The 26,735-nt window shown below is 39.3% G+C and overlaps 1 protein-coding gene across 2 annotated transcripts in view; it reads right to left on the bottom strand.

Annotated features, from left to right (window-relative positions):
* Window positions 1-26,735, bottom strand: part of RSRC1 (arginine and serine rich coiled-coil 1) — a 344,188-nt gene that overhangs the window by 316,598 nt on the left and 855 nt on the right. Inside the window, exons 1-3 of one of the 2 annotated variants that reach the window (XM_034781219.1) lie at window positions 19,336-19,425; window positions 16,528-16,724; window positions 10,259-10,384 (exon numbers count right to left, since the gene is read on the bottom strand). In XM_034781219.1, coding sequence (XP_034637110.1) covers window positions 10,259-10,384; window positions 16,528-16,715 — 314 coding nt within the window. In that variant the 5' untranslated portion in view covers window positions 16,716-16,724; window positions 19,336-19,425. Of the gene's footprint in view, window positions 1-10,258; window positions 10,385-16,527; window positions 16,725-19,335; window positions 19,426-26,735 lie in introns of those variants that run through there. The other variant, XM_034781218.1, reaches the window with a different exon arrangement.

Genomic DNA, 26,735 nt, shown 5'->3' with positions numbered 1-26,735 from the left:
TCTGGACTGCCTTGCTGACAAATTCATCCGCTATTTTCCAGACAACTTTTCTGGCAACCCCATTCATAAATTAGCACGTAATCCACTCAATGTTGATGTCGATTCATTGCCACAGTATTGCAAGAACAAGCTCTCAAAATGAAATATGATTCAAGTGCGAAAGATATTTTCAAAAAAACTTAAGCCAGGAGGAATTTTTGATAAAATATTTCCCAAAATACCCAAAAGTTGGAGAAGCACTACGTATTATTCTTCCATTTTCATCGAAGTACCTCTGTAAAAAAAGCTTTTCAAATTTAGTCATAATAAAAACGAAACACAAGAATCGACTGGATGTTGAAAACTATTTGCGTTGCCCACTTTCATCTTTCAAACCTAGGATTTCCCAACTCGTGAAGAAAATGTAGCTTCATCCTTCACTTTAAATTTGTTTTGTTTATGCTCTTATTTTAAATTACATTTTTGTGCCAAGAAAAACTATTTGTGCTTATTTTCAATTTTAAATTAAGAATTGAATTTGTTAAAAGGGGGGTTAGATGATGGTAAAGGAGAGGTGAGGGGCGTGAAGGTTTCTCAAAAATTAAAAAGGGGGCATGATGCCGAAAAGTTTGGGAACCAATGTTCTAGGGCCTTCACAATTCTGCTCCACCTCAATTATCCACCATTGTCTCTTTTTGCATCAGCCTTCTGCTCTGAGGTTAATAGCAGCCTCAATCTCCTCGAATACTCCTCTCCGAATTTAACCTCTTCTCTCACAATAATCCTCACTTATTTTTAACCCCCCTCCCTGAACTAGCCCACACGGGTACTGTCCCCTCTATTCCTTCAAATCCCTCCAAAAAATTTCTAGCATGAAGTCTACAAGAAACTGCCAACTAATAATGTATAGGAAGAAGCAGTTTGTGATAAAGTTTTAAATAATTAGTTTAGTATGTTTTATTCCTCTCTGCTCCAACTTCCTTTGTTGCTTGTTTTAGATTGTGAGCACTTTGAGGTCAGTACTGTGTCTTCCAATATTTGGAAAGGGCCTAGCACACTGTGGGCCCTACCATGATAGAAACAACAGCTATTATGATGATGATGCCAGGAACATAACTAATTGACAGAGATAGCTGCCTTTTTATTCACCATGCTAATGAGAAGCAAACATACAAGCTTTCAGTGTTTACCTCTTTGGGCAGTTTTACCCACAACATATAGCTGTGCATTATTGATGCTTTAATAAAATATCTGTCAATAGAAACATTGCATAATTGTTCAATAGTTAAGGTATGCTATGCATTCAGCTTCACTTCAAATGAGCTTATAAAAGGACTAAAACAGAATAGTGATTTTATACACACACACACACACACACACACACACACACACACACAAAAAAAAACCACACACCACAAAATCTTGTTGTATTGCTTTATTCTTCAGATTCATTTCCAGCATCCAATAAATGCCAAGAACTTCTTGATGTTACTGAAGCCCAAAAAAACTGGATTGCTACATCACTGTTCTTAAACATACACATGTTTCATGCCGCAGGACTACTGTTGCTCATTTGCAAATGTAATAAAATTACATTTAGCAGGATACCAATATAATTTTTAAAGTATGGTATATTAAATCAGGCTTCCCTATATTGTGTATAAATACAGCAGCCCAAAAAACAGACAGAACACAAAGCAATTTATTTTAAAATGCACATCTAAATTTCAAGTTATTTTTAACTGACTGGAAGGAAATCAAAATGACCTTCTGACATCTGATATTATGGATGTGAAATGTAAGTTTCTGATAGCATGCTGCTACCAGGATTTTTAAAAGCTGTGGGATATTATTACTACAACCTGATACTTTCATAGGCATTTTTTATTTAGAGCTGGTCAAAACAAGGCAAGTATATTTCAGGGAAAATGTCAAAAGAACTTAAAATAGTTTTGTTTTAAATTTTCCACTAGTTTTTTGTTTTTCATTAAAGTTTTGCATTCATTTCAATGGGAAAACCATTCACTTTTTTCTAGTACAGAAAACAAATAAAATGAGCAAATTACACCCGTCACCTAAATAAAAACAAAAATTTCTTGAAAATTTTTCATTTCCAGTTTCTTCTGAAAAAATAAATTTCAACCAAACTGAATTTTCCCACACCCACAAAACTTTTAGTTGAAGAGGCATTTTCCATTGAAAAACTGTTTTGTTGAAAATGTTTTCACCATCTTTACTTGTAATGCAGCATATCTAGACAAATAGCTATCTTGTGTAAAAAAGGATTCATCTGAAGAACTCACTGACATTTTGCAGAGCTTTAGTTACTTACACAACCAAAACAAATACTTCAAATATTTAGACACCGAGATTAAATACATATTTACAGATATATACATCATGGTAGCTATGTAAACAACTGCAGAGCCTGATATTATGCTGTATTTATGGTAAATCGCATTTATAATGAGCTTCTAGCCACCTCACCCGCACTTTGTTCACTAATACATCTCTACCAGAAGTAACATCATTCCAAGCCATGGAGCAACTTTCAGATAGATGCTTTGTTATAAAAGGACAATTAACTTTCCAGAGACATATTTTCTACTTTCCCATCAAAAAAATTATAGATGATATGCAGGATGAGCAATATTCATTTCTAGACCAGTGATATCTTTGAAGTTCAATATCATGAGACGAAACAGTTGTTTTACATCAATTTAAAGTCAAGACCCATTTTTCCAATTGTCAAGACCAACCACTGGTCTGATTCAGTATGATAGTTCTTATGTTCCCTCCCAAGTCTTCTCAGGTGGAGATGTGGTATCCAGGTAGTTTGGCTTTACAAGTGGAGAGACACAATAACTACCATAAAAAAATGTAGTGCTCTTCTGTTAAATGCATGTGGCATGACCAAAATACATAATAGTGTGGTAGGTTTTAATGGCATGGATTTGGGATGACTGCATTGCTGTTTCAATGCTTTTGATTAATGCTCTAAGCCCCAATTCATGCCACTAAAACCTTTACCCCACATCCACTGCACTTTCACCACAAACACACATAAAATGACCCAGACTGTCAGCAGATAGCAGATAGAAGATAAAAAGGAATGGGCTAACAATAAAAAGCAAACAGTATCAATAGAGTCTGCTCAGGCTAGTTGACATTACTGCCATATAGGTCATCTTAAACGTTTTTCCATTCACATTTTCTGTTAGTGGTATCATTGCATACTTAGCTGATGGTTCAGAATCTTTACTTAAGGAAAATCAAATCATTCTCTTAAAAAAAAAGTATTGGTGCATAAAACGACAGAACATTTTCAGCAATGGAATCCTGAAGGGGATTTTATTTTCCAAAAAGCCTAATATCTGTAATAAAGTGCTGTACTGTTATTGTTTGCATTGGCTATTAATAAATGTTTGAGAGAAAAGATGGGCTTGATCTTGCTCAGTCAACAGCAAGACTTCCAATGACTTCAGTGGGAGCAGGATCAAGCCCTATACTTGTGTTTGAAGCAGTAGAGAGTTTTCAGAAGTAGTGCTTAAAACAAAACAGAAACACACTTTCTTGTAATTCCAGCAGTAACATCTTACTTTATGTGACTCATAATTCTGGCAATGCATTTTAAAGATTATCCCCTAAACCTAGTGCTATCTTGCACACGTGAATAACCAGTACACTGAGTGGGTGGAGTTCTCCACAATTTAATATTTTTTATTCCTTGACCTTTTTCACATTGTACTTCTTTGCATAATTAGGAGACCACATCCTTCCAGGATGCAAACATTCTAAACTAAAAGAATTCTGACAAATTATCAGGATTGACCATGAATTAATTCTAGTTTACAATGCCAGGACAACAGAAAGTTCAAACAACATCCATCTTGTTTTTAACCTAAATATAAATGAGAATTTTCTGAAACTATCCATAGCAAGTAGCCCCTTTTCCACCTGCTTACAATAGCATGCACATGTTTCAACATTAAATCAGTTAAAGAGGAAAATTTGTAATTAAAGAGTAAAGTATTTTCAAATAAAAGTCCTGGGCAGAAAATATTTTTCATTGGTAATCCAGAAACACCAACATTACAAACCTTGATTATTTTTAGAAGGTCTCATCTATTAAGTATATAGATCTGTAATTGTCGAAGTACCTAAAAACTGAACTGAATTCAAAATTATTTCATGACAGCAGCTTTCAATTTCAGGTAACAGTAGAAGCCAAAAATGCTTGGCAGATAATAAAAACTCTCAGATTTAAACACAATTACAATACAGTACTCTACAATCACTGGATTGCATGAAATCAAGGAATAAGGTTTAGTATCCTTTGTTTTATTCTGTTTAAAGCCCTATGAATTCAAAGATTTAAATTAGGAGATTTGGTGTATAAGAAAAACCAGTTATTTTCTATTAACATGGAAAAACAATTGTAATAAACTCAAGACATAGGTTAATACTCTATGCACATATAAATTATACATATTTTAGTTCCTCCATCCTAGAGAAGCATAATACTCTAATAAGAGCTATCCTAATATTCACCCAGCAATAATTTCAGGCTGATATTATTATTCTCATTCCCCTGAATAATATCCATACTCCAGGGCCATTTTCCTTCTCATATTCAATATCATGCATGCTTGTATCAAGATTCCTTTCTTCATATCCTGTCACAGTATCAATCACTGCCTCCTGTCCACTCAATCCACTTTTGATTTATCAGCCGCCGTCTTTCTGGACTCCATAACTCGACCCAAACCATTTTAACAAGACATTGACAAATAGCACCCAGTATCACATCAACCTGTTCCACTTAGTAAACTAAGAAACAGTAACTGTGACATCTCTGCATAAGTATTCCATTCTATTCCCCAGACTGATGTATATTAATGAGGAGATGGTATTTGAAATGCTTCTTCCACATCAGCATCTAATATGATCAAATTAGGAAATGGGATGATTTATTAAATTTTGTAGAGCTGAAATATTTCTATCACTATATGTGTGGTTTCAGAAAGTGAGCTGTTGCTTTCAATTTTTCTACTGAGGATGTGCCTGCATTTCACAGACGAATTATTGTCTTTAAAAAGATTGCAAGAAGGCGAAATGTTATTAAGCAAATGCTCAGTAAAACAAACTAAATCGGTTTTAAATTTCCTAATTTAATGTAAATCATGGTTGTTTTGCTGAAATTCAGTTTGTGATCTTATTAATTCATATTTGCATCATACTATCTTGCTGTAGGACAGTTTTAAATTTATAGCATTGCTTGGCAGCCTTACTTCTTGACTCTTAAGATGCATCTGACATAAAATAAATAATTGCAATATGCACATATTTTCTTATGTTCTGAGATAAAGTAAGAAAAATCCATTTAGGTGACAAAAACATAATACCTCCTCAAATATTAAAAATAACTAGAACAGGATTTAACTTTACAATTTTGAGAATACTTGATACTTCAAGTGCTTTACATGTTCAACACTCTGTACATCATTTATTAACCCTTACAAAACTCCTGTTAGAAAAATTACAAAAAACATGTTAGACTGGCCATACTTTCACTGACATGCTCATTAATTTGAAAGCACAAAGTATTCTAATGTTGTTGGAGGCTGGGAGAGAAGAGAAATTGATAATGAGATACAGCTTGCAGACTGTATATCACTGTTTCAAATCCAGGCCAGATAAGTAGGAATTGAAATACAGTTAACGGCTCTTCAGTCTCCAATATGAAATGAGTTTTGTGGTCTCAGTCCACTTCCCAGTGGAAAAATCACTACAATTGCTCATCCTTAAAGGTGATTCTTCCTGATCAAAGTTGAGGTACATTGGCAGAAGGATGAGACACAGTGGTCTAGGAAAGCTTGTGCTTTCCTTGCCACATCCCAAGCTGTATCTGTTCAATGATTAAATATACTGCAGCCCTTATGTTTGTCAATGTACCACCTTTCACAAGCAGTAGGTCAAAAAATAATGGATAGCGTGAACTTTAATGTTCTAACAAAACTGCGCTGCTTGTGTCACATTCGTTCATTTTGTTGGCTTTCATTTGAAGGCTTTTAATCGAAACTTGAAATATTTGAAAGGGTTTTGAATATTGTTAATGAAAAGATGAAAGATGCCTCAACTTACTGACCAAGTATTACATTTATTTTGGAACAGTTTGAGAAGCTATGTCTACCACAGAGGAAACCCCGATTCAAGTTTTTGATATCAGTACTTAAACCAGCAGACAGAGATTGTGAGTAAAATGGATACAGAACACTTATTCTAGGGATCATTAATCCTTGTGTTGCTCAATTGTAACATTTGATGAACAATAAGCTATGCTAGGGAACACATTAGTAAGCTATTGTACATATGCCTTGAGTACATTTTCAACTTCATGCCTTCAGCCACTGAAAAAGTGCACCAAAAGGTAATGCACATTCTGGCAGTTTACTACTATTAGAATATTCAATATTTTTTCCTCTTATGTCTTGCGGCAATGAGTTCCACACACTGTTTACTGTGTGCAAAGGGAAAACGTGTACTTCTGTTAGGAGTATTTTGAATATATTTCTTGTCTAATTTTCTTTTAAGATTTTTTTTTTTTTTTGCTTTGTTTCATATATAAAAGGTTTTCTGGACTATGTGGAGCTTCCTCTCTTCTCCTATTCTCCAGAAGCCCCGACACCCTTTCAGCAGCAGTTTTAGTTCCACAGCCACTTTTAACTACCATTCTACTTAAAAAAATAAATAAATAAATAAAAAATTGGGAGTACTAAACAGGTCCAGCTTCACAATATGGAGTGAGTAAAAATAACAATGTCTGTAACGGCTGCTACTAAAGAACAAATTAGCACTTTGGTGGTTAAGTGGTAGTTTGAAGCTTTCACTTTTTTCTAATAGCCATTCCGTCACATCCAGTGGCCATGTTCAGTGCTGCCTCATTAGAGTCAAAGCTCTCTCTTATATATTGTACTACCACTCAGTCTTTTTGACCTAATCTGTCCTTCCTGTGGAGTTTATAGCCAGGTCCCATTTGTCTTTGGTCATTCCACCATTTTTCAGTAATGTTCAATATGTCAAGGTCCTCCTCCATTTTTATTTCATTCTTTATCTGACATCCCATTCTTTTTCTTGAATTTAACTCTGATCCCAACCTGCCCTTCCTCAAGTTCAACTGTAATTTCTGTCCTATCCTTTACTAGGAAATAAGAGATACTTTGGTATTTTAACACATGCATATCTCATGTCCTTGTCTGCCTAGAGTGCTCATCAGCACCCATTATCTTCCTTCCAGCTCCAGAATCAAACTGGAAAAAGAGTAGGTGGTGATAATCACTCAGGCTCTGCCCACAGCACCAGCTTCACCCACAACATTACTCATGACGTGTTCCCACCACATTACGTCTTCTTTCCTGACCATGACCCTCAGGAGAAGAGCCCCAGTATTCAATCCTGGCCAACAAGAGCAGCAGTAATCACCACCAGATGGCTCTCTCTTCTACGACGAGAGAGATTCCAGAGGACAGGAAAACGGCAAATATAGTGCCAATCTATAAAAAGGGAAATAAGGACAACCTGGGCAATTACAGATTAGTCAGCCTAACTTCAGTACCTGGAAAGATAATGGAGCAAATAATTAAACAATTTGTGAAAACCCAAAAGATAATAAGGTGATAAGATATAGCTTTCTTTGAAAGGGTAACAAGCGTTGTGGATGGGGGGAAGCAGTAGATGTGGTATATCTTGACTTCAGTAAGGTTTTTGATACTATCTTGCATGACCTTCTCATAAGCAAACTAAGGAAATACAATCTAGATGGACGCGGCAGGTAAACAAACCGGCCCAGCCCGCCAGGTGCTTTCCCTACACAAGCGGGGTCCCAAGTTTGGGAAACACCAATTTAGTCTATTAGTCTTACTTTGAGGATTTAAATATTACCTGGTATTTATATTTAATTACACTAAAACCCTCAGCTCTGTAAATTACTATGTAGGTCCTATATTCCCTAAAATTCAATATCTGGCTTACTAAATATACTTCCATCTGCACCTTATGCTTTTGCCATTTAATTATTTTAAACCCAATTTTTTGTAAACTTAGAGCCAAATCAGCAAACATTTATGCCCAAGTATTCCCACTGAGTTCAATAGCTGCTATTGTGATTGCCTGGTTATTGTCAAAGTCCATTTGGAGAACCAATCAAGCTGCTTAAATAACCAAAATGCTACTACACATGTTCCGAAGAAGCAAGTATCCAGACAACAGTTATAATACACATATGAACAATGATGGTGAAAGAACTGCTCATTTCTTTAGCCACATTTAGAAAACAATTCTCCTAATCAGGTATATTTAAAACTAAAACATCACTTAAATATTTTATACAAAAATTCAGAACTGGGTGCCTAACCTGTCTGGTAGTTATTCAGTAGCAGGATATAGGCCAGAAAAATTCAATAGAGAGTGACTAAAACTATGATGTTGATAGCCATTGATAATAAACAGATTTTTCGGAGGATACACATTTAAATAAGAGTAAGAAACTTTTTTTTTTTTTTAAAGTTACAAAAAAATTAAAACATGCTATAATACTCTTTTAAACCTTCTACTTCCAGAGTTAACACATGGATACACTTTTAGAACATGGTCAGTATTTTTAACAACTCTTCTTGTTATTATCAAAAACCCTTATTAGTCACAATCAGATTTACCAAAAAAGCTATAGCTTTCCACACCACATATGTCTGCAAATCTTGGTTCTATATACATCTGAACATGAAACATCAGAAATTTGCATAGACTTTAAACCCTCTCTTTTTGAGAGGACCATGGATGAGAGAGAAAAGAAAAGTAATTAGGGCTGGTCTATGATAAGCCAATACTACACAGACTTCACATAAAGCCACTATTTGCCTGGTTCAGGAACACAGAAAACCACCTATCTGTGAACAGGCAAGGAATTTTCAGATTGTTACAGTTAAGCCAGCCTAAGGCTCATTTTTAGCTGTCCTTTGCATCTGACCAGCCAAATGCACAGTATGTACTTCATCTTCTCATCTAAGGTCATGTCTACTCTTACTGGGGATAGACGCTGCTGTGATAGATGCAATGGGAATAGATTTAGTGGGTCTAAGACCCGCTAAATCAACCGCAGAGCACTCTCCGGTTGACTCTAGTACTTCACCCAAATAAGAGCAGCGCAGTGTAGACACTGCAGTAAGTCGACCTAAGCTACGTCGATTCACGTAGCTGGAGTAGCATAATTTAGGTCGACTTAGGCCTTGTCTACACTACCGGGGTAAGTGTTCTCCAGTTGGAATTTTTAAGTTACAGGGAATTTGAAATGACATGCCAGTTTGATGGCTAGCATATCCCAAACTCCATAGCTATCTGGAGACTAAGGATACCCAGCAGAGTCTACCAGACATAACTACACACATGGCTTGTATAAGATATAACCACTGGAAAATAAGCTAATTTCACACGGTGAGACAGGAAAGACCAGAAATGGAATTCTGCAGTCCCAAAGAAAAAAAACCTGTCCATTTATAAGAATAAGGTTCTATTTATAATGCTGCAGAGAGGCCTTTTGTAAGTAAAGCTCTCTCAAACCAAAAGAATTTCCCCTTTTATTTGAAGTTTACAAAAAAGCAATCTTGATCTTTACTAACATTGATTTTAAAAGGTTCCTTCCTTCTGTCTTAAAGGTTTGGTTTCTCTAAAATGTTTTGTATTGAATTTCACAGACATCGGTACTCCAGGATGATGTTTTTAGAAGTTTAATTTGACCAAAAAACTGACTTTTGAAAATAAATTATGACAAACTGATTAAATAATTCTCATTTAATTTTTTTTTTACTTTTATAGAAAAAGCACAACTATATTCACTTAAAGGCCTTGATTTTATGTCAACAGTTTAAAAAATGGCCAAAGTAGCATATATTCAAAGAGCAGATAACTATCTTCTAGCTTCCAGCACTGATTTAACAACTTCTTAGAATTACCTCTCTATGACATAGCTTAATCATAGATTTTAACTAAATTCTAATTATTTATCAAAATATGTTTTTAGAATGTTTCATTTGAAATCTAAAATATTAATTTGCTTTTAGAACATTTTAAACAATCAGCAACAAATCATTTAATAATTAATCTATAACAACATAGCATTTCTTAGTAAAAGTATGGGGGAAATCAATTAAAAAACTGAAAATATTACCATTTGATTATTACTTTTTCCTGGTGGGAAGGCAGGAGAAAATGAAAACAATCATACCTTCTTGTTCTACTCTTTGATCTTGATCTCTGAGACCTATAGGATTTTCCTCGGCCCCTCGATCGACTACGACTGCGTTTTCTTTTGGATCCATATGAAGAGCTACTGCTAGATCGATGTCTGCGTCTGAAATAACAGTGTGTTATTAGCACACTCCTGCTTTTAAAAAACACCTATCAATGTTAGTTTAAAAAGGACACTCAAATAATCTATTATTCATTTTTATTAAAACAGCACCTAGAGGTCCTAATTGAGATCAGGGTCCCATTGTGCTAGGCATGTTACGTACAAATAGTAAGAGACAGTTCTTTTCCCACAGACCTTACACTCTAAGTAAGCAAGATAGACAAAAGAGTGGGAGGAGAAACAGAGGCACAGACAGGTGAAGTGACTTGCCCAAGGTCATGCAACAAGTCAATGACAAAGCCAGGAACAGAACATAGTCCAGAGCCCAATTTACTGGATCACGTTGCCTCTCTGTGGCCTCTACATACAAAATATAAAGTTAAACTCACATTTAGGACTACATCGCACAGCAGGATCTATGTAGGCCTAAGGAACAACTGCATGGAATATGTCACAAGATCAGGGACTAAGGTTGCAATGGTAAAAATAAAATTCAAGACATATAAAGTTATGTTTCCCACAGCCACACTGCACATAGTTTTTCAGCCATATTGCCTTTATGCAGTATTTTCTATCCTGTTCTTGTTATATGCATAACTTAATAGATTTATGTTATCTTAACTTTTGTAATGGGTAACCTTAATTTTGCATTTATGTATGCTTTTTGAATTTACATAGCCTGATATTTTTAAATTGCCCAATAATATTATAATTTCAATTATCACAATTACAACTTGAAGTTTCCTCCTCGGTGAGGTGAATGGAGTAGAGAAGGATGGAATTCACTTCAGTTATTTATTTCAGTTTATACAAATGATCTTGTCAATGCTCTGGGTACACATTTAACACGTGGGAAAACTCTTAGAAAAGCAATAATAAATAGAAATTATCCGTCAGGGTTCCTTCCCCACTCTGAACTCTGGGTACAGATGTGGGAACCCGCATGGAAGACCCCCTAAGCTTATTTTTACCAGCTTACGTTAAAAACTTTCCCAAGGCACAAATTCCACCTTGTCCTTGAACAGTATGCTGCCACCAACAAGTGATTTAGACAAAGAATCAGGGAAAGGATCACTTGGAGTCCTATTTCCCCAAGCCCTACTCCCCCTTTCCTGGGAAAGGCTTGAGAATAATATCCTCACCAATTGGTACAGGTGAACACAGACACAAACCCAGAACAATGAAAAATCAATCAGGTTCTTAAAAGAAGAATTTATTTTAAAAAAAATAATAAAAGAATCACCTCTGTAAAATCAGGATGGAAGATAACTTTACAGGGTAACAAAAAGATTCAAAACACAGAGGATTCCCTCTCCAGGCAAAACTATGAAGTTCCAAAAAACAGGGATAAACCTCCCTCTTAGCACAGGGAAAATTCACAAGCTACAACAAAAGATAATCTAATGCATTTCCTTACTATTACTTACTACACCTCTATCCCGATATAACGCAACCCGATATAACGCGGTCAAGCAGCACTCGGGGGGGGAGAGGGGGAGGCAAGGCTGCGCACTCCGGTGGATCAAAGCAAGTTCAATATAACGCAGTTTCACCTATAACGCAGTAAGATTTTTTGGCTCCCGAGGACAGCATTATATCAGGGTAGAGGTGTATTTCTGCAACATTAGATGCTTAGTTCAGATATGGCTTAGGGAGATGTATTTTCCCTGCCCTGGTTCCTTGCTGACTCCGAGAGAACAAAGGAACACAAAAACAAAAAGCCTTTCCCCACAGATTTGAAAGTATCTTCTCCCCTTATTGGTCCTTTTGGTCAGGTGCCAATCAGGTTATCTGAGCTCCTTAACCCTTTACAGATAAGGAGGGATTTTATGCTACCCTTAGCTGTATGTTTATGACAACCCCCAAAACAAGGATGCTCACAAATCCCCACATTCCAAAACATAAAACTCTTACAACCTCCACTAAGATACTCTTCCTTCCCAATCCAAAACCTGGGAGAAAAGGTGAGTCTTGTTTTGGAAACTGTATACGGGAAACAAATGACAGAGACATGTATCACTGTGGACGTGCACTTTTCCAAAAGAAGAAAAGTTACTTCCTGTCCAAGTGTGGCTACAAAAAAAATAAATACCACACTCTCTGGGCCACACCTTGTACCTGGAAATCGAGAAGCAAGTGAATAGGGATTCGATTTTGTCACAGTAAAATTATGCATAATTTACAGCACAGTCATGATAAAAAATAGATAATTTTGTGTTATGGTCACTGCAACTTGTGGACGCAACTGCCGCGCATTAAGAATTCGATGTCATCCTCTTAAAAAAAAAACAAGATTAGATCAAAGCGAACAAACTATTAGTCCAGCGGTTCTCAAACTGTGGGTCAGGACCCCAAAGTGTGTCACAACCCCATTTTAATGGGTTTGCCAGGTCTGGCTTAGACTTGGCTTGGGCCCAGGGCCAAAGCCCAAGGGCTTCAGCCCTGGGCAGCAGGGCTAAGTTTACAGGCCCCCTGCCTGGGGCTGAAACCCTGGGACTTCAGCTTTGGCACCCCATCCGGGGGCAGTGGGGCTTTGGCTTTGCCCCTCCTTCCCCCCCGGGGTTGCGGGGCTTAGGCGGGCTCAGGCTTTGGTCCCTCCTTCTGGGGTCCTGTAGTAATGTTTGTTGTCAGAAGGGGGTCGCAGTGCAATGAACTTTGAGAACCCCTGTATTAATCAATGCTCAAATTGTGCTGGGATATGAGAGGGCCTCTCCCCCATCTGTTGCCCCTTGACTCCTCCACCCCACCCCCCAGACTCTTCTCCCCAGTGCAGAACTCCTACATGGAACAGGGATGGGTCTTCACCCCCCACTCATGCCCCAGGTCCCTTGTTGTGACAGCTCCTGTTATCTGCTTCCTTTCCCCATGATAGGTCCCCAAGTCCTCAATCCCCATTCCCACAATCTTTGACCCATCTCTTATCCTAGCCCCTCGCTGAGACCTGTTGCCCGGCCTCAACATTTCACTGATGGATCCCAGGCTCTGAGGTGCTTCTCTGGAGAAAAGTCTCTTCATCCAGGCAGGAAGCAAAAGGTGCTGGTCAGTTGCTTGGTGAAGACTGGTTCAAACCACCCATGTGAGATCCCAACCTGACCATTCCTCCTCTGGTGACGGGGCAGGGAGAGAGACTGGGCAAGCTCAGATGAGAGTGGGCTGTGGGAAGTCAAGAACCGGGGAACCTACAAGGGGGAAGCAAAACAGAGAATGGCAATGGTCACCACATGGGATCCAGGGATGAGGGGGGCAAAGACCCAACTCTGCAGCAGGGAGAGGAATGTGGGGGATGAGTTACAATGGAAGGAGGGGACAGAGAGGGGTTTGACACAGGGGTAGGCAAGAGTAGAGCAGAGGAGCTATGGGGTATTGAATAGGTGCAGAAGGCTGAAGGGAGGCAGCTTAAAGGCGGGGTGAAAAGTAGAAATGGTATAAGGGGTAACGGCAGGTAGAAGAGATGCTGTGATGGGTGCAAAAGGGGAGTTATGAGTAAGGGAGGAGGCAGGGGCATAAGTTGGGGATTAACTGGTAAGGGAGGAGGAGACAATTAGTGGTAGTGGAGGATGCATAGCAGAAGGCAAGAGATAGGTGAGGAGATAACTGATCAAAGCAAAGTAATGAACTGCTCATGTACAGCCTACTGTCAGTCATTAACAGTTTGTTAGTTCACTTTGATCTAGTCCCATTACAAAGAAGATTATATCAAAGCTAACTAACGAACTGTTAATGCACAGCAGCAGGGCCCATATAAATGGTTCTGTACAGTGGTGAGCTTTCACAATGGAGCTGAAAATGGCAAAATTCACAGGTTCTCTGACGAGCTGCGACCATGGTGACAGAATTACATCCCTACAAATAAGGAACCAAATGGATCCATAAACAAGGGCAGACTACCTCCATAGAAACACCAACAGCTCCACTATTTCTTCCAGTCACTTCTCCTAATTTATCCACATAACCACAATCTATTCTGGTTGATTGAGGTACAGTCAGCTGACCGTCATCCAAGCCCTAAACCCAGCAAGACACTGTGTCAACCAATGACTACAAACAGCTGGATCCAATGAAATACAGACATGTAGAGCTGTGTGTGTGTTCTCTGCCTACTGGAGACATCACAACCCATATTACCTCAACCTCTTTTTCTCTCAATGACATCACGCATTTACAGAGCACCGATCAGGATATCCATTTATTACTGCACAAAAATTAAAAAATATAGCAAAGACTGCTTAGTGGACAGTCAGTAGAACTTTTAAATTAGAGTTAGTCCTATTTGAAGAGCTGTTGCTTTTGAACATGCTATTTAGTTTCCTTCCATCCTGGTTCTCTGAAGAATGCTATGGTGAAGGTGTGTCTTACACAACTATCAACTTCTACCTGTACTTTATCAACTTCTATCCTCTGCTCTTTACTAGCATACAGAGTATCTCCTTTAATAAATCCTCCTCTAATGGATAATGTCTCTGTTGGAATATGCTTCCGTGCACCTGTCGACTTTCCCCCAGCCCTTAGTTTAAAAACTCTTCTACAACCTTTTTAATTTTATATGCCAGCAATCTGGTTCTGTTTTGGTTAAGGTGGAGCCCATCCTTTCTGTATAGGCTCCTCCTTTCCCAAAAGGTTCCTCAGTTCTTAATAAACTTAAATCCTTCCTCCCAACTCTATTGTCTAATCCACACATAGAGACCCTGCAGTTCTGCCTAACTGGCTGTGCACATGGAACTGAAAGCATTTCAGAGAACTCTACCATCCAGGACTTTAATCTCTTACCTAACAGCCTATATTTGGCCTCCAGGACCTCTCTCCAACCTTTCCTACTCCTCTTATTGACCGCTGCTATTCGATTTTTAAGGGTCATGCTCGATTCATCCCTGACCCTGAGGTGTAATACCATCTTAACTGTCAGGTGCAAATGCTCAAAACAGAGAGTGAGGCAAAAGTGATAGCCAGATCCTCAAAGCAAACACTTTGGTCTTTTCTGGATTCAATTTAAGTAAGCTGGTCTTCATCCAGACTCCAATCTCCCTCAAGCTCTGTTTTATCTGTGAGATATCCGTGTCTGCACTAGACGAAAGAGATTCATAAAGCTGCATATCAGCAGCATATTTTTGGCATTGAAGCCCATGTCATCTTACTATGTCCCCTAAGGGCTCTATGTAGATGCTAAGGAAGAGAAAAAAGAACTAGGCCTAAAGGATTCCACATGTCTAGGCTTATGGGGAAATGTGGAACTTGCCCATCATTATTTATGACTGATTAGAAAAAAATAAAACTAGACAAGTGCACTTGTTTATTCATGTCATAAAATGTTAAGTGATTCAGCAGCAACTTCTGATCAATTATGTCAAATGTAGCAGTACAAGCTGAGTATTCTTCGACTAGTCTCACCTTCATCATCTAAAATTTGGCTTCATCGGTGCAACAAGCACAATCTTGGTTCCCTGACCATCTGAAGCCAGATTAAGAGGCATCCAGGATTTCTGAGGAGATTAGGTGCTGCTGGAGTAGTTCGATACCACCTTCTTGGTCGTCATGCCCAGCAAGGAGAGGTTTTACATCAAGCAGAAGCTAGCAGAGGTATTGGCATGAAGTGTTTGTTTCTTGAGGACAGACTAAACTATTGAATGTTCTCCCCACATCACAAAAGGATAAAAATTATAGTAGAAAACTAACCTTTAAAATAAGTGTAAATATTAATTGTAAAACTCATCTCAAACCTTGCCATTTTAAAAGTCTGCTTTCCTCCATCACACTCTTGGTTGGTTAGATTCACTTTGTTTTAAGCTAGCAGCACAAAGACACATAGTTGTGTATGGCTGAATGAAATTATGCTGAAATCAGTGCATAAACTATTAGACCGCGCCAAAAAAAAAAATAATCTGAATTTAAAATTCTGATGGGGTCTGATAGCAGGTGTTTGTTTAACACATTCACAGCAGTGATGTTTGTAACTAAGCAGAAAAACAACAGTATCATGCAAGACTCAGATAATTTTGCTAGGGAAGCCCAAAACAGGTGTTTGACAGATTTTGTATGACAGTTACCCAGAACATGCACTGTATTCAAATATTCTTAGCCTTGCTGCATAACTGAAGCTGCCCCACCTACAGACAAAAGTAACACTGAGTAAAGTATTATAAATTCACCTTTTTTCATAAGAATGTGAACGGGACTGGAGCTCTCGAGACCGTGATCTTGACCTTGACTTCCTTCCTGATTTCTTACGGCTGTATGTTCTACTGTCTGAAGAACTACTTGAAGATGAACGTCTACGGTGTTTCTTTTTTCTTTTGTTTCTATTTTCTTCTTCAGTATCTGATGAACGACGTCCCATTTTTACAAGCTATTTAAAAACAGCAAAAAAGTTATAAAATTCAGGATTGCAGTGTGCATTTATTTTTATAAGTGCTAGACAGATGCCTGTAAGTAATACTGTATCTTGTACAAGTTACTACATGGTGGTGGTGGGCAGCGGGAGAAGGGAAAAAAAACTACCCCTGTAAGTTCCTAGTTGCCTAGCCAGTTTGCACAACAGAGATCAGCAGCCTTGTTTGTAAATCAACACATTAAACTGAGTTATTTTATCAGCATTTTAGATTTAAAACATATTATGGTATTAAATTTGTTACAAACTGCAAAGTACCTTTACAAGCCAATTAATCCCAGTCAAAAAGTTCTGGTATAAACTAGACTGTTGCATTTTATCTTTAATATGTTTCTAGTCTGTTGTACTCGGATACTAGTTTTTCAGTACCCACTGTGTTAGGGTATAAGCTGTTAGGATACATACATGTACATCTCTAAAACCAGAGACCTTGTTTGAAGAACATTCTTAGCTAACACTGTACTATTGTTTACCTGTTTAATTTACAATTCTGCAAAGGAGGATATAGTAATGAAACTTTATGATCTGAATAATGCTGGCCTATCAATTTCTAGCAATGTAATTACTTTCTGTTGTTCATGTAAGTATTTGTTGACTGTATATTCAAGTCACTAGCATTCCTATTGTCATAATGAAAAGAAAGTTCCTCTGGAAATAATAAGTTATATTATTAGAGGATGGAAGCTCTTTTATAGTTAGGCTGATTGAGGTGTTCACTTCAAAACCACACAACTTTAAATGGTTTTACTCCAAACCAGAGCCATAAATATTAAACTTTAGACATGTTTCTTGATCCCAAAGGTGTTTACTTGGATAAAGTTTCACATTTATACATTTGGATAAGGCTGTAAAAAACTGCCATTCATTTAACTGCTGGGGAGACAATCATCTTTTCTTAGTTTGGAATTCATAAAAAATCCATTTTTATTGCTGTCACTTCATAATTAAAGAAATATTATGCCTATAGAATTTTTCAGGCTGTAAAAATGGATAATGCTTTAAATCCTTTTTTGTTCCCATCCACCCAAGATACTAAGATTTCCCTCCTCAGACTACTGGCACTTAACATGAGGCCTACGTCCCAAGAATGAGCAATTATTTGGGGGCTCTCTAGCTACATCTACATTAGGAAATTGGGATCCATAATTCTCCATTAATAGCAATGGTGGAAGCTGTAGAGTAGAAAGGGCTGAAGCATTTTTAGTCACAATATCATCTAACCTTAACCAATAGGGAAGAATTACAGGTCCTAATTTTCCTAGTATTGCCCTTTGAATTCCACTAGTCTTTTCCTGGCCCCCAGCCTTTGACCCTCCCCACTCCTTTCAATCACCTAAAGGGCAGAACCCTGTCTGCAGTAAAGGAGCAGAAAAATGGAACCAAAGGGAACTTCTCAATTATGGTCATTTAAAGCAGTGCTGCCCAAACCATGAGTTGTGACTCCCGGGGGAAGCCACGAGTGTTTGGGAACAAAACTGAATCAATATGCTGGTTTGGGGGGTTCCGCACCCCTAATGAAGAGACTATTAAACTAGGTTTAAAAATCACCTGTGTCTTATCTATGGCTTTGCATCTTATGCTGCTGCTGCCTGTACTCTCTGCTCCTGCAGGGGGACTTCAGCCAAGAGACTTCCCGCTGGAGGAAGTATTTGTCTGGAAGTCTCTCAGCTGAAGGCCCTCTGCTGGAGCAGAAGGCAAAGCGAGACTCCCGGTGCCAGTGGCGGCAGCAACAGCACCAGCACATAGGGAAAGGGGGCTGACAGAGACACAGATGTGTGTCAGCATTATAACTGAATGATTATCAACTTCTAAACTACATGTAGCAAACATTTGCCTGAAGATCATAGAATCAAAGAAATTTAGGGCTGGAAGGGACCCAAGAGATCATTTAGTCCAGCCCCCTGTAATGATCCAGGACCAAGTATACCTAGACTATCCCTGACCGTTGTTTGTGTAGCTGTTCTTAAAAACCTCCAAGAATGGGATTCCACAACCTCCCTTGGAACCTAGTTCCGGGGCTTAACTACCCTATAGTTAGGTACAATAGTTAAAGAACTTTTATTTTGCAAAGAAATCCCAACTCAAGCTGATGAGAAAATAATCAAGATCCTTGATAACGTCACAGTGGATGAAGGTCTTAACCAGGCTATGCGTAGGGGGCTGTGCACAGATGGGGCAGAAACCAGCCATGACCAGAAAGAACAGTGGGGTTGCAGCACAAGCAAGCAGTGCTTAATTTGTATAAGGACTTGCCAGGGCTGAACCCCAGCACCTCTAGACTTGGCAGTTCATAGCCCCAGCGTCTCTGCCTGCATCAGTTACACGTCACTCAGCTGCCAGAGGAACAGCCAGAACCCCAGCACCTCTTTCATTACAAATTAAGTACTGAGTACAAGTAAATAAAGTGGCATCCGCTACAATTTGGACACACTACACGATCCATCACAAAGCTGCAACCTAAAGTACATTAAGCCCCCAACATTTTTATTAAAATTTTATAATATCCCAAACAGTGAAAACACAGTGTTTAAGTATGCTGTAAGAAAGGATGGACTCTGACCACACTTACCTTCTATTTCACAGTGAAGTCAGATGCACTGTACCACTTTTCCACATGACAACTATCTTTGAATGGTGTGACGCAATCCAAATTTTCCTCCTTGGGAAAACAGACCTTGCAGACTACATGCATAACATGGACTTTTTGCCTACATTAGTTTACAGGGTGGATGTATTTGACAAATGGAATGCACTATACCTACTATATCAAGGTATCAATTTTAAAAAAGGGAAGAAGGAGGATCCGGGGAACTACAGGCCAGTCAGCCTCACCTCAGTCCCTAGAAAAATCATGGAGCAGGTCCTCAAGGAATCAATTATGAAACACTTAGAGGAGAGGAAAGTGATCAGGAACAGTCAGCATGGATTCACAAAAGGGAAGTCGTGCCTGACTAACCTAATTGCCTTCTATGATGAGATAACTGGCTCTGTGGATGAGGGGAAAGCAGTGGATGTGTTATTCCTTGACTTTAGCAAAGCTTTTGATACGGTCTCCCACAGTATTCTTGCCGCCAAGTTAAAGAAGTATGGGCTGGATGAATGGACTGTAAGGTGGATAGAAAGCTGGCTGGATCGTCGGGCTCAACGGGTAGTGATCAATGGCTCCATGTCTAGTTGGCAGCCGGTTTCAAGCGGAGTGCCCCAAAGGTCGGTCCTGGGGCCGGTTTTGTTTAATATCTTTATTAATGATCTGGATGATGGTGTGGACTGCACTCTCAGCAAGTTTGCAGATGACACTAAACTAGGAGGCGTGGTAGATACACTAGAGGGTAGGGATCGGATACAGAGGGACCTAGACAAATTAGAGGATTGGGCCAAAAAAAACCTGATGAGGTTGAACAAGGACAAGTGCAGAGTCCTGCACTTAGGACGGAAGAATACTATGCACTGCTACAGACTAGGGACCGAATGGCTAGGTAGCAGTTCTGCAGGAAAGGACCTAGGGGTCACAGTGGACGAGAAGCTGGATATGAGTTAACAGTGTGCTCTTGCTGCCAAGAAGGCTAACGGCATTTTGGGCTGTATAAGTAGGGGCATTGCCAGCAGATCGAGGAACGTGATCGTTCCCCTTTATTTGACATTGGTGAGGCCTCATCTAGAATACTGTGTCCAGTTTTGGGCCCCACACTACAAGAAGGATGTGGAAAAATTGGAAAGAGTCCAGCGGAGGGCAACAAAAATGATTAGGGGGCTGGAGCACATGACTTATGAGGAGAGGCTGAGGGAACTGGGATTGTTTAGGCTCCAGAAGAGAAGAATGAGGGGGGATTTGATAGCAGCCTTCAACTACCTGAAGGGGGGTTCCAAAGAGGATGGAGCTCGGCTGTTCTCAGTGGTGGCAGATGACAGAACAAGGAGCAATGGTCTCAAGCTGCAGTGGGGGAGGTCCAGGTTGGATATTAGGAAACACTATTTCACTAAGGAGGGTGGTGAAGCACTAGAATGCATTACCTAGGGAGATGGTGGAGTCTCCTTCCTTGGAGGTTTTTAAGGCCCGGCTTGACAAAGCCCTGGCTGGGATGATTTAGTTGGGAATTGGTCCTCCTTTGAGCAGGGGGTTGGACTAGATGACCTCTTGAGGTCCCTTCCAACCCTGATATTCTATGATTCTAAGGTAGGAATATAAATATACTAGATATGCAAGAAAAAATTGGAGATTCATGAAACAGCTTTGCCTTTGATGAGCCCACAATGAAAAGGGACTTGCCAAGATGTTTCCAGTATTAGATTTTTTAAAAGAACAGAATGAAAGTTATCAAAATGCTGTTAAAGACAAAATACTCATTCATTTGTCTGGATTGAACTCCTATTTTGATGAATACTTTCCTGGAGCGGAACATGAATCTCCAGATACTGACTGGATTTGAACCTCATGCTTAACAAGAGTTGATTCTATTCCAACCTTAAGTATCTCAGCTCATAAAAATCTCTTCGAATCTTCAAATGATCATACACTGAAGACCAAGTTTTCAAATCTAACAAACCAGTAATTTGCAGATTTCTGTTAACAGGGAGTACAAGGAACTCAGGGATGAAGATATGAAAGTGCTGCTTCCATTTGCTGACAGTCTGGGCTTTCAGCAATGATTTCTGTGAAAACTAAATTTAGAAGTAATTTAAGCCTGGAAGATAAACTTATTTATAGTACTATCAGAAATTTAGCCAAACATTGCACAACTATGCAGTTCAAAACAGGCCCACTCTTCTCACTAAAATCTTGGGCCGTGTCCAAACATGACCAAAAAAAAATCCATATTTTTAAATTATAGTTTATCTAAATGGGATTAGATAAATTAAAACAGACTGTATGTAAAAAGCAACAGATAGTCTGACAAAGTGGGTATTCACCCACGAAAGCTTATGTTTCAATACATCTGTTAGTCTTAAAGGTGCCACAGGACTCTGTTGCTTTTTACAAATCCGGACTAACATGGCTACCCCTCTGACACTAGACTGTAAGTAGTTGACTAAAGTTGCAATACCATCCAAACCCTAGTGTCCCTCTTGAATGTAGCGTTCTGACTCTTGTATGTCATGTCCTGAGTCAGAAAAAGAAACAGTATTTGGTTGTGGGGAGCTACCAACTTTTAAAATATCTGTAATGGACCTGCAAGTACTAAAAGTCTGAGAGCCAAATCCTGCAAGGTGCTCAGCAACTACCAGTGGCTTCAATCTTCAACACCTTGTAGGACTAGACCTTTAGTCAACTCACTCTTAGCAAGTCACTTTTGAAACATATGCAATTCCCAACGGTAAGCACCCATCAAAAAACAGCAGCACCTCATACTGCCAAAATACCATTAGATGGCAATTTCTGAAGTAAAAAATGCTACTTTGAGTGAATTATTAAAGCAATTTATTCCATACTGAATTTGACTTCTTGAGTAAGTTCAAAATAAGTACTGAAGCAATATTTTAGGATCCAATTTTTATCTCATTTAAATAAACATTACTTCGTTTACAATTCTGTAGATTAAAAGTTCATGACAGCAAGATTAAGGAAATATAGCACAGGGAAGCACTGAATACAAGAGACTCATTTCTAATGAGATATTCACTACTTGATATGTATATTGTTCTGACTCATGATATTACACTTCAACATATACATCATCCCCTGATTCACTTTTTTTAAAAAAAATGCACTTTTTTAATAAAAACCTAAAATTGCATCTAGAAGTATATCAAGCTAATGAAGCAGACTACATAAACGACTGGCAACACTATTAATTTGTAAAATCAATTATGTAGTTTCCCACTAACACATTTTTGGAGGAAAAATAAATTTTCCTGAGCTAGCTCAAAATCCAACCAAGATATGCTCTTCGATTCCGTAAAAAATGTTTTACAATGGGTGGCACCATTCTTTATTTACTGCACATTATTATTCAAAACCTGCTCTGAACGCATAATTAATAATTTCCTCATAGGCTTTTCTATAGCACTCATGATTATAATATCAGAGTGCTTCACAAACATTTCTGCAAGATGACAGAATATTATCCCCACAGAGATGGAGGTCAGAAGCATCCGTTAATTCTGGGTGCCCAATTTGAGACACCAAAGGACCTATTTTTCAGAGTACTTAGCATTACACAGCACATCATATGTTCAAAGCACAGCTCCTCTTGACATCAGTAGCAGCTGTGAGTGTTAAACACTTGTACAAATCAGACCCCAATGTCTTAAGTAAGACACCCAAAATATGAGGAACACAATTAGTGACCACCTGAGAAAAGTGATTTAAGTGACTTCCCTAAGCCTCATATAGGAACTCTGTGGCACAGGAAGGGATAGAATCCAGTTCTCCAGGGCAGATTTCTACTGCCTTCACTGCAAAATCATCCTTTCTTCCTGCAGTCCCTGCCTTATTCACCACACATCTTCCAAGGCTCCTTCACGGAAGCCATGGGCACAGGTGTGTACTTAGCACAGTTCATGAACTTCCCCAACACCTGTACTTTCTGCAACATGATGGAGACCCTGACGCACATCTACATAGAGTGCATCAGGCCACAGCCCCTCTTCTAACTTCTCCAGAATAACTCTTAATGAGGCTCTGGCTGCACTTTTCCCTGCACATCCTGATCCTGGCACACCCATCCCCTCAGTCACAAGACCTCCGCGCCAACCTCCTCCTGGCATTGGCCAACGTGATCATCCGTCACTCCAGGAGAAAGAAGCTGTATGGGGGTGTGCTCTGCAATTGTGGGGCCTATGTCCAGTCCCTTGTCTGTTCACACTTCCAGAAAGAATTCTTCAGGACAGTGTCCACTGACTCCTTAGACACCAAATGAAATTTGACATCATATTGATATCCACACCGCTCATCAGGAGGAATGAAGCCTTTGATTAAATCCACTGCACAGACCTCTGCCATTTGAGCTAATGGAGTAACTGTTAGCAGTAGAAGATTTCACTCTACTGCTCCATATAGAGGATGATGAGACACACTTTGCCAGTGGGTTTCACAGATATTTGCTCACAGCAGAGGAATGATGAGACTCAGGAACCTTGGGTTCCATTCCAGTCTCTGGGGAGGAGTGTGTTCTAGCTGACACAGACTTCTGCCCATTTCCCCGCCAAGCTTGACCCCTCTAACCTGTCCCTGGTTCCAATCCTGTCTCTCCCGTCTCATCCCAGTCCCAGTCTACTCACCTGCCCAGTATGCACTCCTCAAACTTCTCATTCCACTCCCAATCTCACCCCTTCAGATTCCTCATCCAATTCCCAACCTCTCCCACCAGTTCCAATCTCCTAGCTGACTCTAGCCACTCACTGCAGCAGAGTCCCCGATCAATTCTTGGATTTCTACATGGAAAACCGCGGGGTAGGGGCAGAATAAATTCTGCTTCAAAGACTGAATTCCTGATAAATCACTCCTCTTGCTGATAGTGAGCATTCACAGAGAGACTCAAAGAATGGCAGCATGCCTCCTGTTAGAGCAGTGCTGACAGAAGAGAAGGCAGTCACAAAAAGAGGGACAGAGGCCCCCACGCCAGACAGCTCCAATGTCTGCAGATCTGAGAGTGTCCTTTTACATGAACCCACTTAATATGCAGTATTTGGAGACTTCTCCCCCTCCGCAGCCCACAAAAACTACTCAGAGGGGGAAGATTTCATTTAAAAAAATTTTTGAAGTGAACCTCATAGAACTGTTCCTAAGGAGAAACAGAGGAGGCAACAATCTGGACCACTTTTGCCATTATATGACTAACAACCAATGTAAAATGTGTTGGTGGTCTCAGTCCACTTTCCACATTACTACAAGACAAGCACCTACACCATAAATACCAACACAGCCACCATAACTGGCAATCTCAGCAAAGATGCCTGAAATGTGGCACTTACATAACATGAACACACACTGCCTCTGGCCATATCATATCACTGTTGTATGGGTATATAAAGGATTTTACTGTACACAAGCACTAAATTTTCAATTGTTAAGAAATTATTTCTTAGTAAGACAGTGTAAGGAAACAATTTCCATTAATAATATCAACATCTTGCTTTTACATAGCATTTTTCAATTTTAGATGTCAAAGCGCTTTACAAAGGAAGTCAGAATCATTATCCCCATTTTATGTATGGGGGGAAATTGAGGCACAGGAAGGGAAGGGACTTGCCCGAGGTCACCCAGCAGGTCAATGGCACAGCCTGGAATTGAACTCAGGCCTCCTGAGTGCCCATCCAGTGCCCTATGGCCCAGGTAATCTGCCTCTACAAAATGCTTCAGTCAATACTACTATCAATTACATAAAATTTATTATAAAACCTGTTTTTCCATATTGCAAACCAGTTATTTCAAGATATTAAAGGCATATATAATAATTACTTCATATTGCTTTACCTTGGAAGGTCCCAGGTAATCTACATTTGTTTCAATAACTTTACCACTTTGATTGGGCCTGCCCGCTGATTTAGATTGTAAAAAAAAATAACTAGTTTCACATTAAAGTTACAGGTTACTTTCATTCATCTCAATCTCAAACTGCAATTTCTAATATTTCTTATGGGACTTCCTAAAGTAGCTCCACACACCTTGTTTACTCATCAGATAACACGCCAAAATTCTCTGTGCTATTGCGCTGAACTAGTTTAAAAGTTCTACAAGTACACTTAATATGGAAGCTTATTTATTTTAATGTTAGTTATCTAACATCTTACTAGACAGCTAGTGCATTCCAAAATATTTTTCCATAGCTGGAAGATGTAAATAACATTCATAAAAGCACCTAACTTGAACAGAGAATTAAAATATCTAAAACACAAGATGTGTAATATTAGCCACAGTGCACAATATAGATGGAAACAGAATCATAAAAGGAAACAGAATGTAGCTATAAATTGTCTTTCCTATACCAGGTATCTCAAGTCATTTAAAGGGTCTTATCCCACTTTCAGTTAAGAAAATGAGCGTTATGCCACTGATGTCAATGAGAGCAGGATCATATCCAAAGAAGCTAGGGTTGTTTAATAATAGTAATGAAATTCCTGTGGAGGCAGAGCACCCACTATATGGAACACTCAACAACAGTATCTACATGTTTGAACTTGAATGGAGCCGTGGGAACTCAGCTCTTGTGAAAAATCTATGTCAAGGCATCTCAAGTTGTGCATCCAACAACTGAGGAAGTCAAAAATAAAATCAGAGGCTGCTTTTGAATGTGTTAGTCCAAGTATTTCCCTCTCCCCTGATGACACCTTAAAAGACCCACACAAACAAGACGGGAAACTAACCAACTAGACAGAGGAAGCAGCAAAACTGACTATACGCTAAGTGCTGCCAAATGTACAAACAGGAAAAAATAGAGAACATATTCTAATTTATTTCAGTTATATTGATTTAAGAGGTTACCTGTAACAGTAATAAGTAAAACAAAAATTTCAGTCAAAAGTGTAATCTTTAAATTGATGTGTCCCTTTCCCAACTTGATGATGTGGACCAGGGGTGGCCAACCTGTGGCTCCGGAGCCACATGCGGCATTTCAGAAGTTAATATGCAGCTCCTTGTATAGGAACGGACTCCGGGGCTGGAGCTACAGGTGCCAACTTTCCAATGTGCCGGGGGTGCTCACTGCTCAACCCCTGGTTCTGCCACAGGCCCTGCCCCCATTCCACCCCCTCCTCTGAGCCTGCCATGCCCTCACCCCACTCCCACTCCCACCCCCACACCAGCCTCCTGCACAGCATGAAACAGCTGATCAGGAGGCGCTGATTGGCAGGGCTGCCAGTGGGTGGGAGGCACTAGGAGCGGGGGGAAGCTGATGGGGGGCTGCTGATGTATTACTGTGGCTCTTTGGCAATATACATTGGTAAATACTGGCTCCTTCTCAGGCTCAGTTTGGCCCCCCCTGATGTGAACCAAAATGGATCAACATGAACTAATGTGTGAGAAATGGAAAT

This window comes from Trachemys scripta, chromosome 9 (assembly GCF_013100865.1).
Source record: "Trachemys scripta elegans isolate TJP31775 chromosome 9, CAS_Tse_1.0, whole genome shotgun sequence".
Taxonomy (NCBI): Eukaryota; Metazoa; Chordata; order Testudines; family Emydidae; genus Trachemys; species Trachemys scripta.
This window is presented reverse-complemented; position numbering and strand designations above follow the sequence as displayed.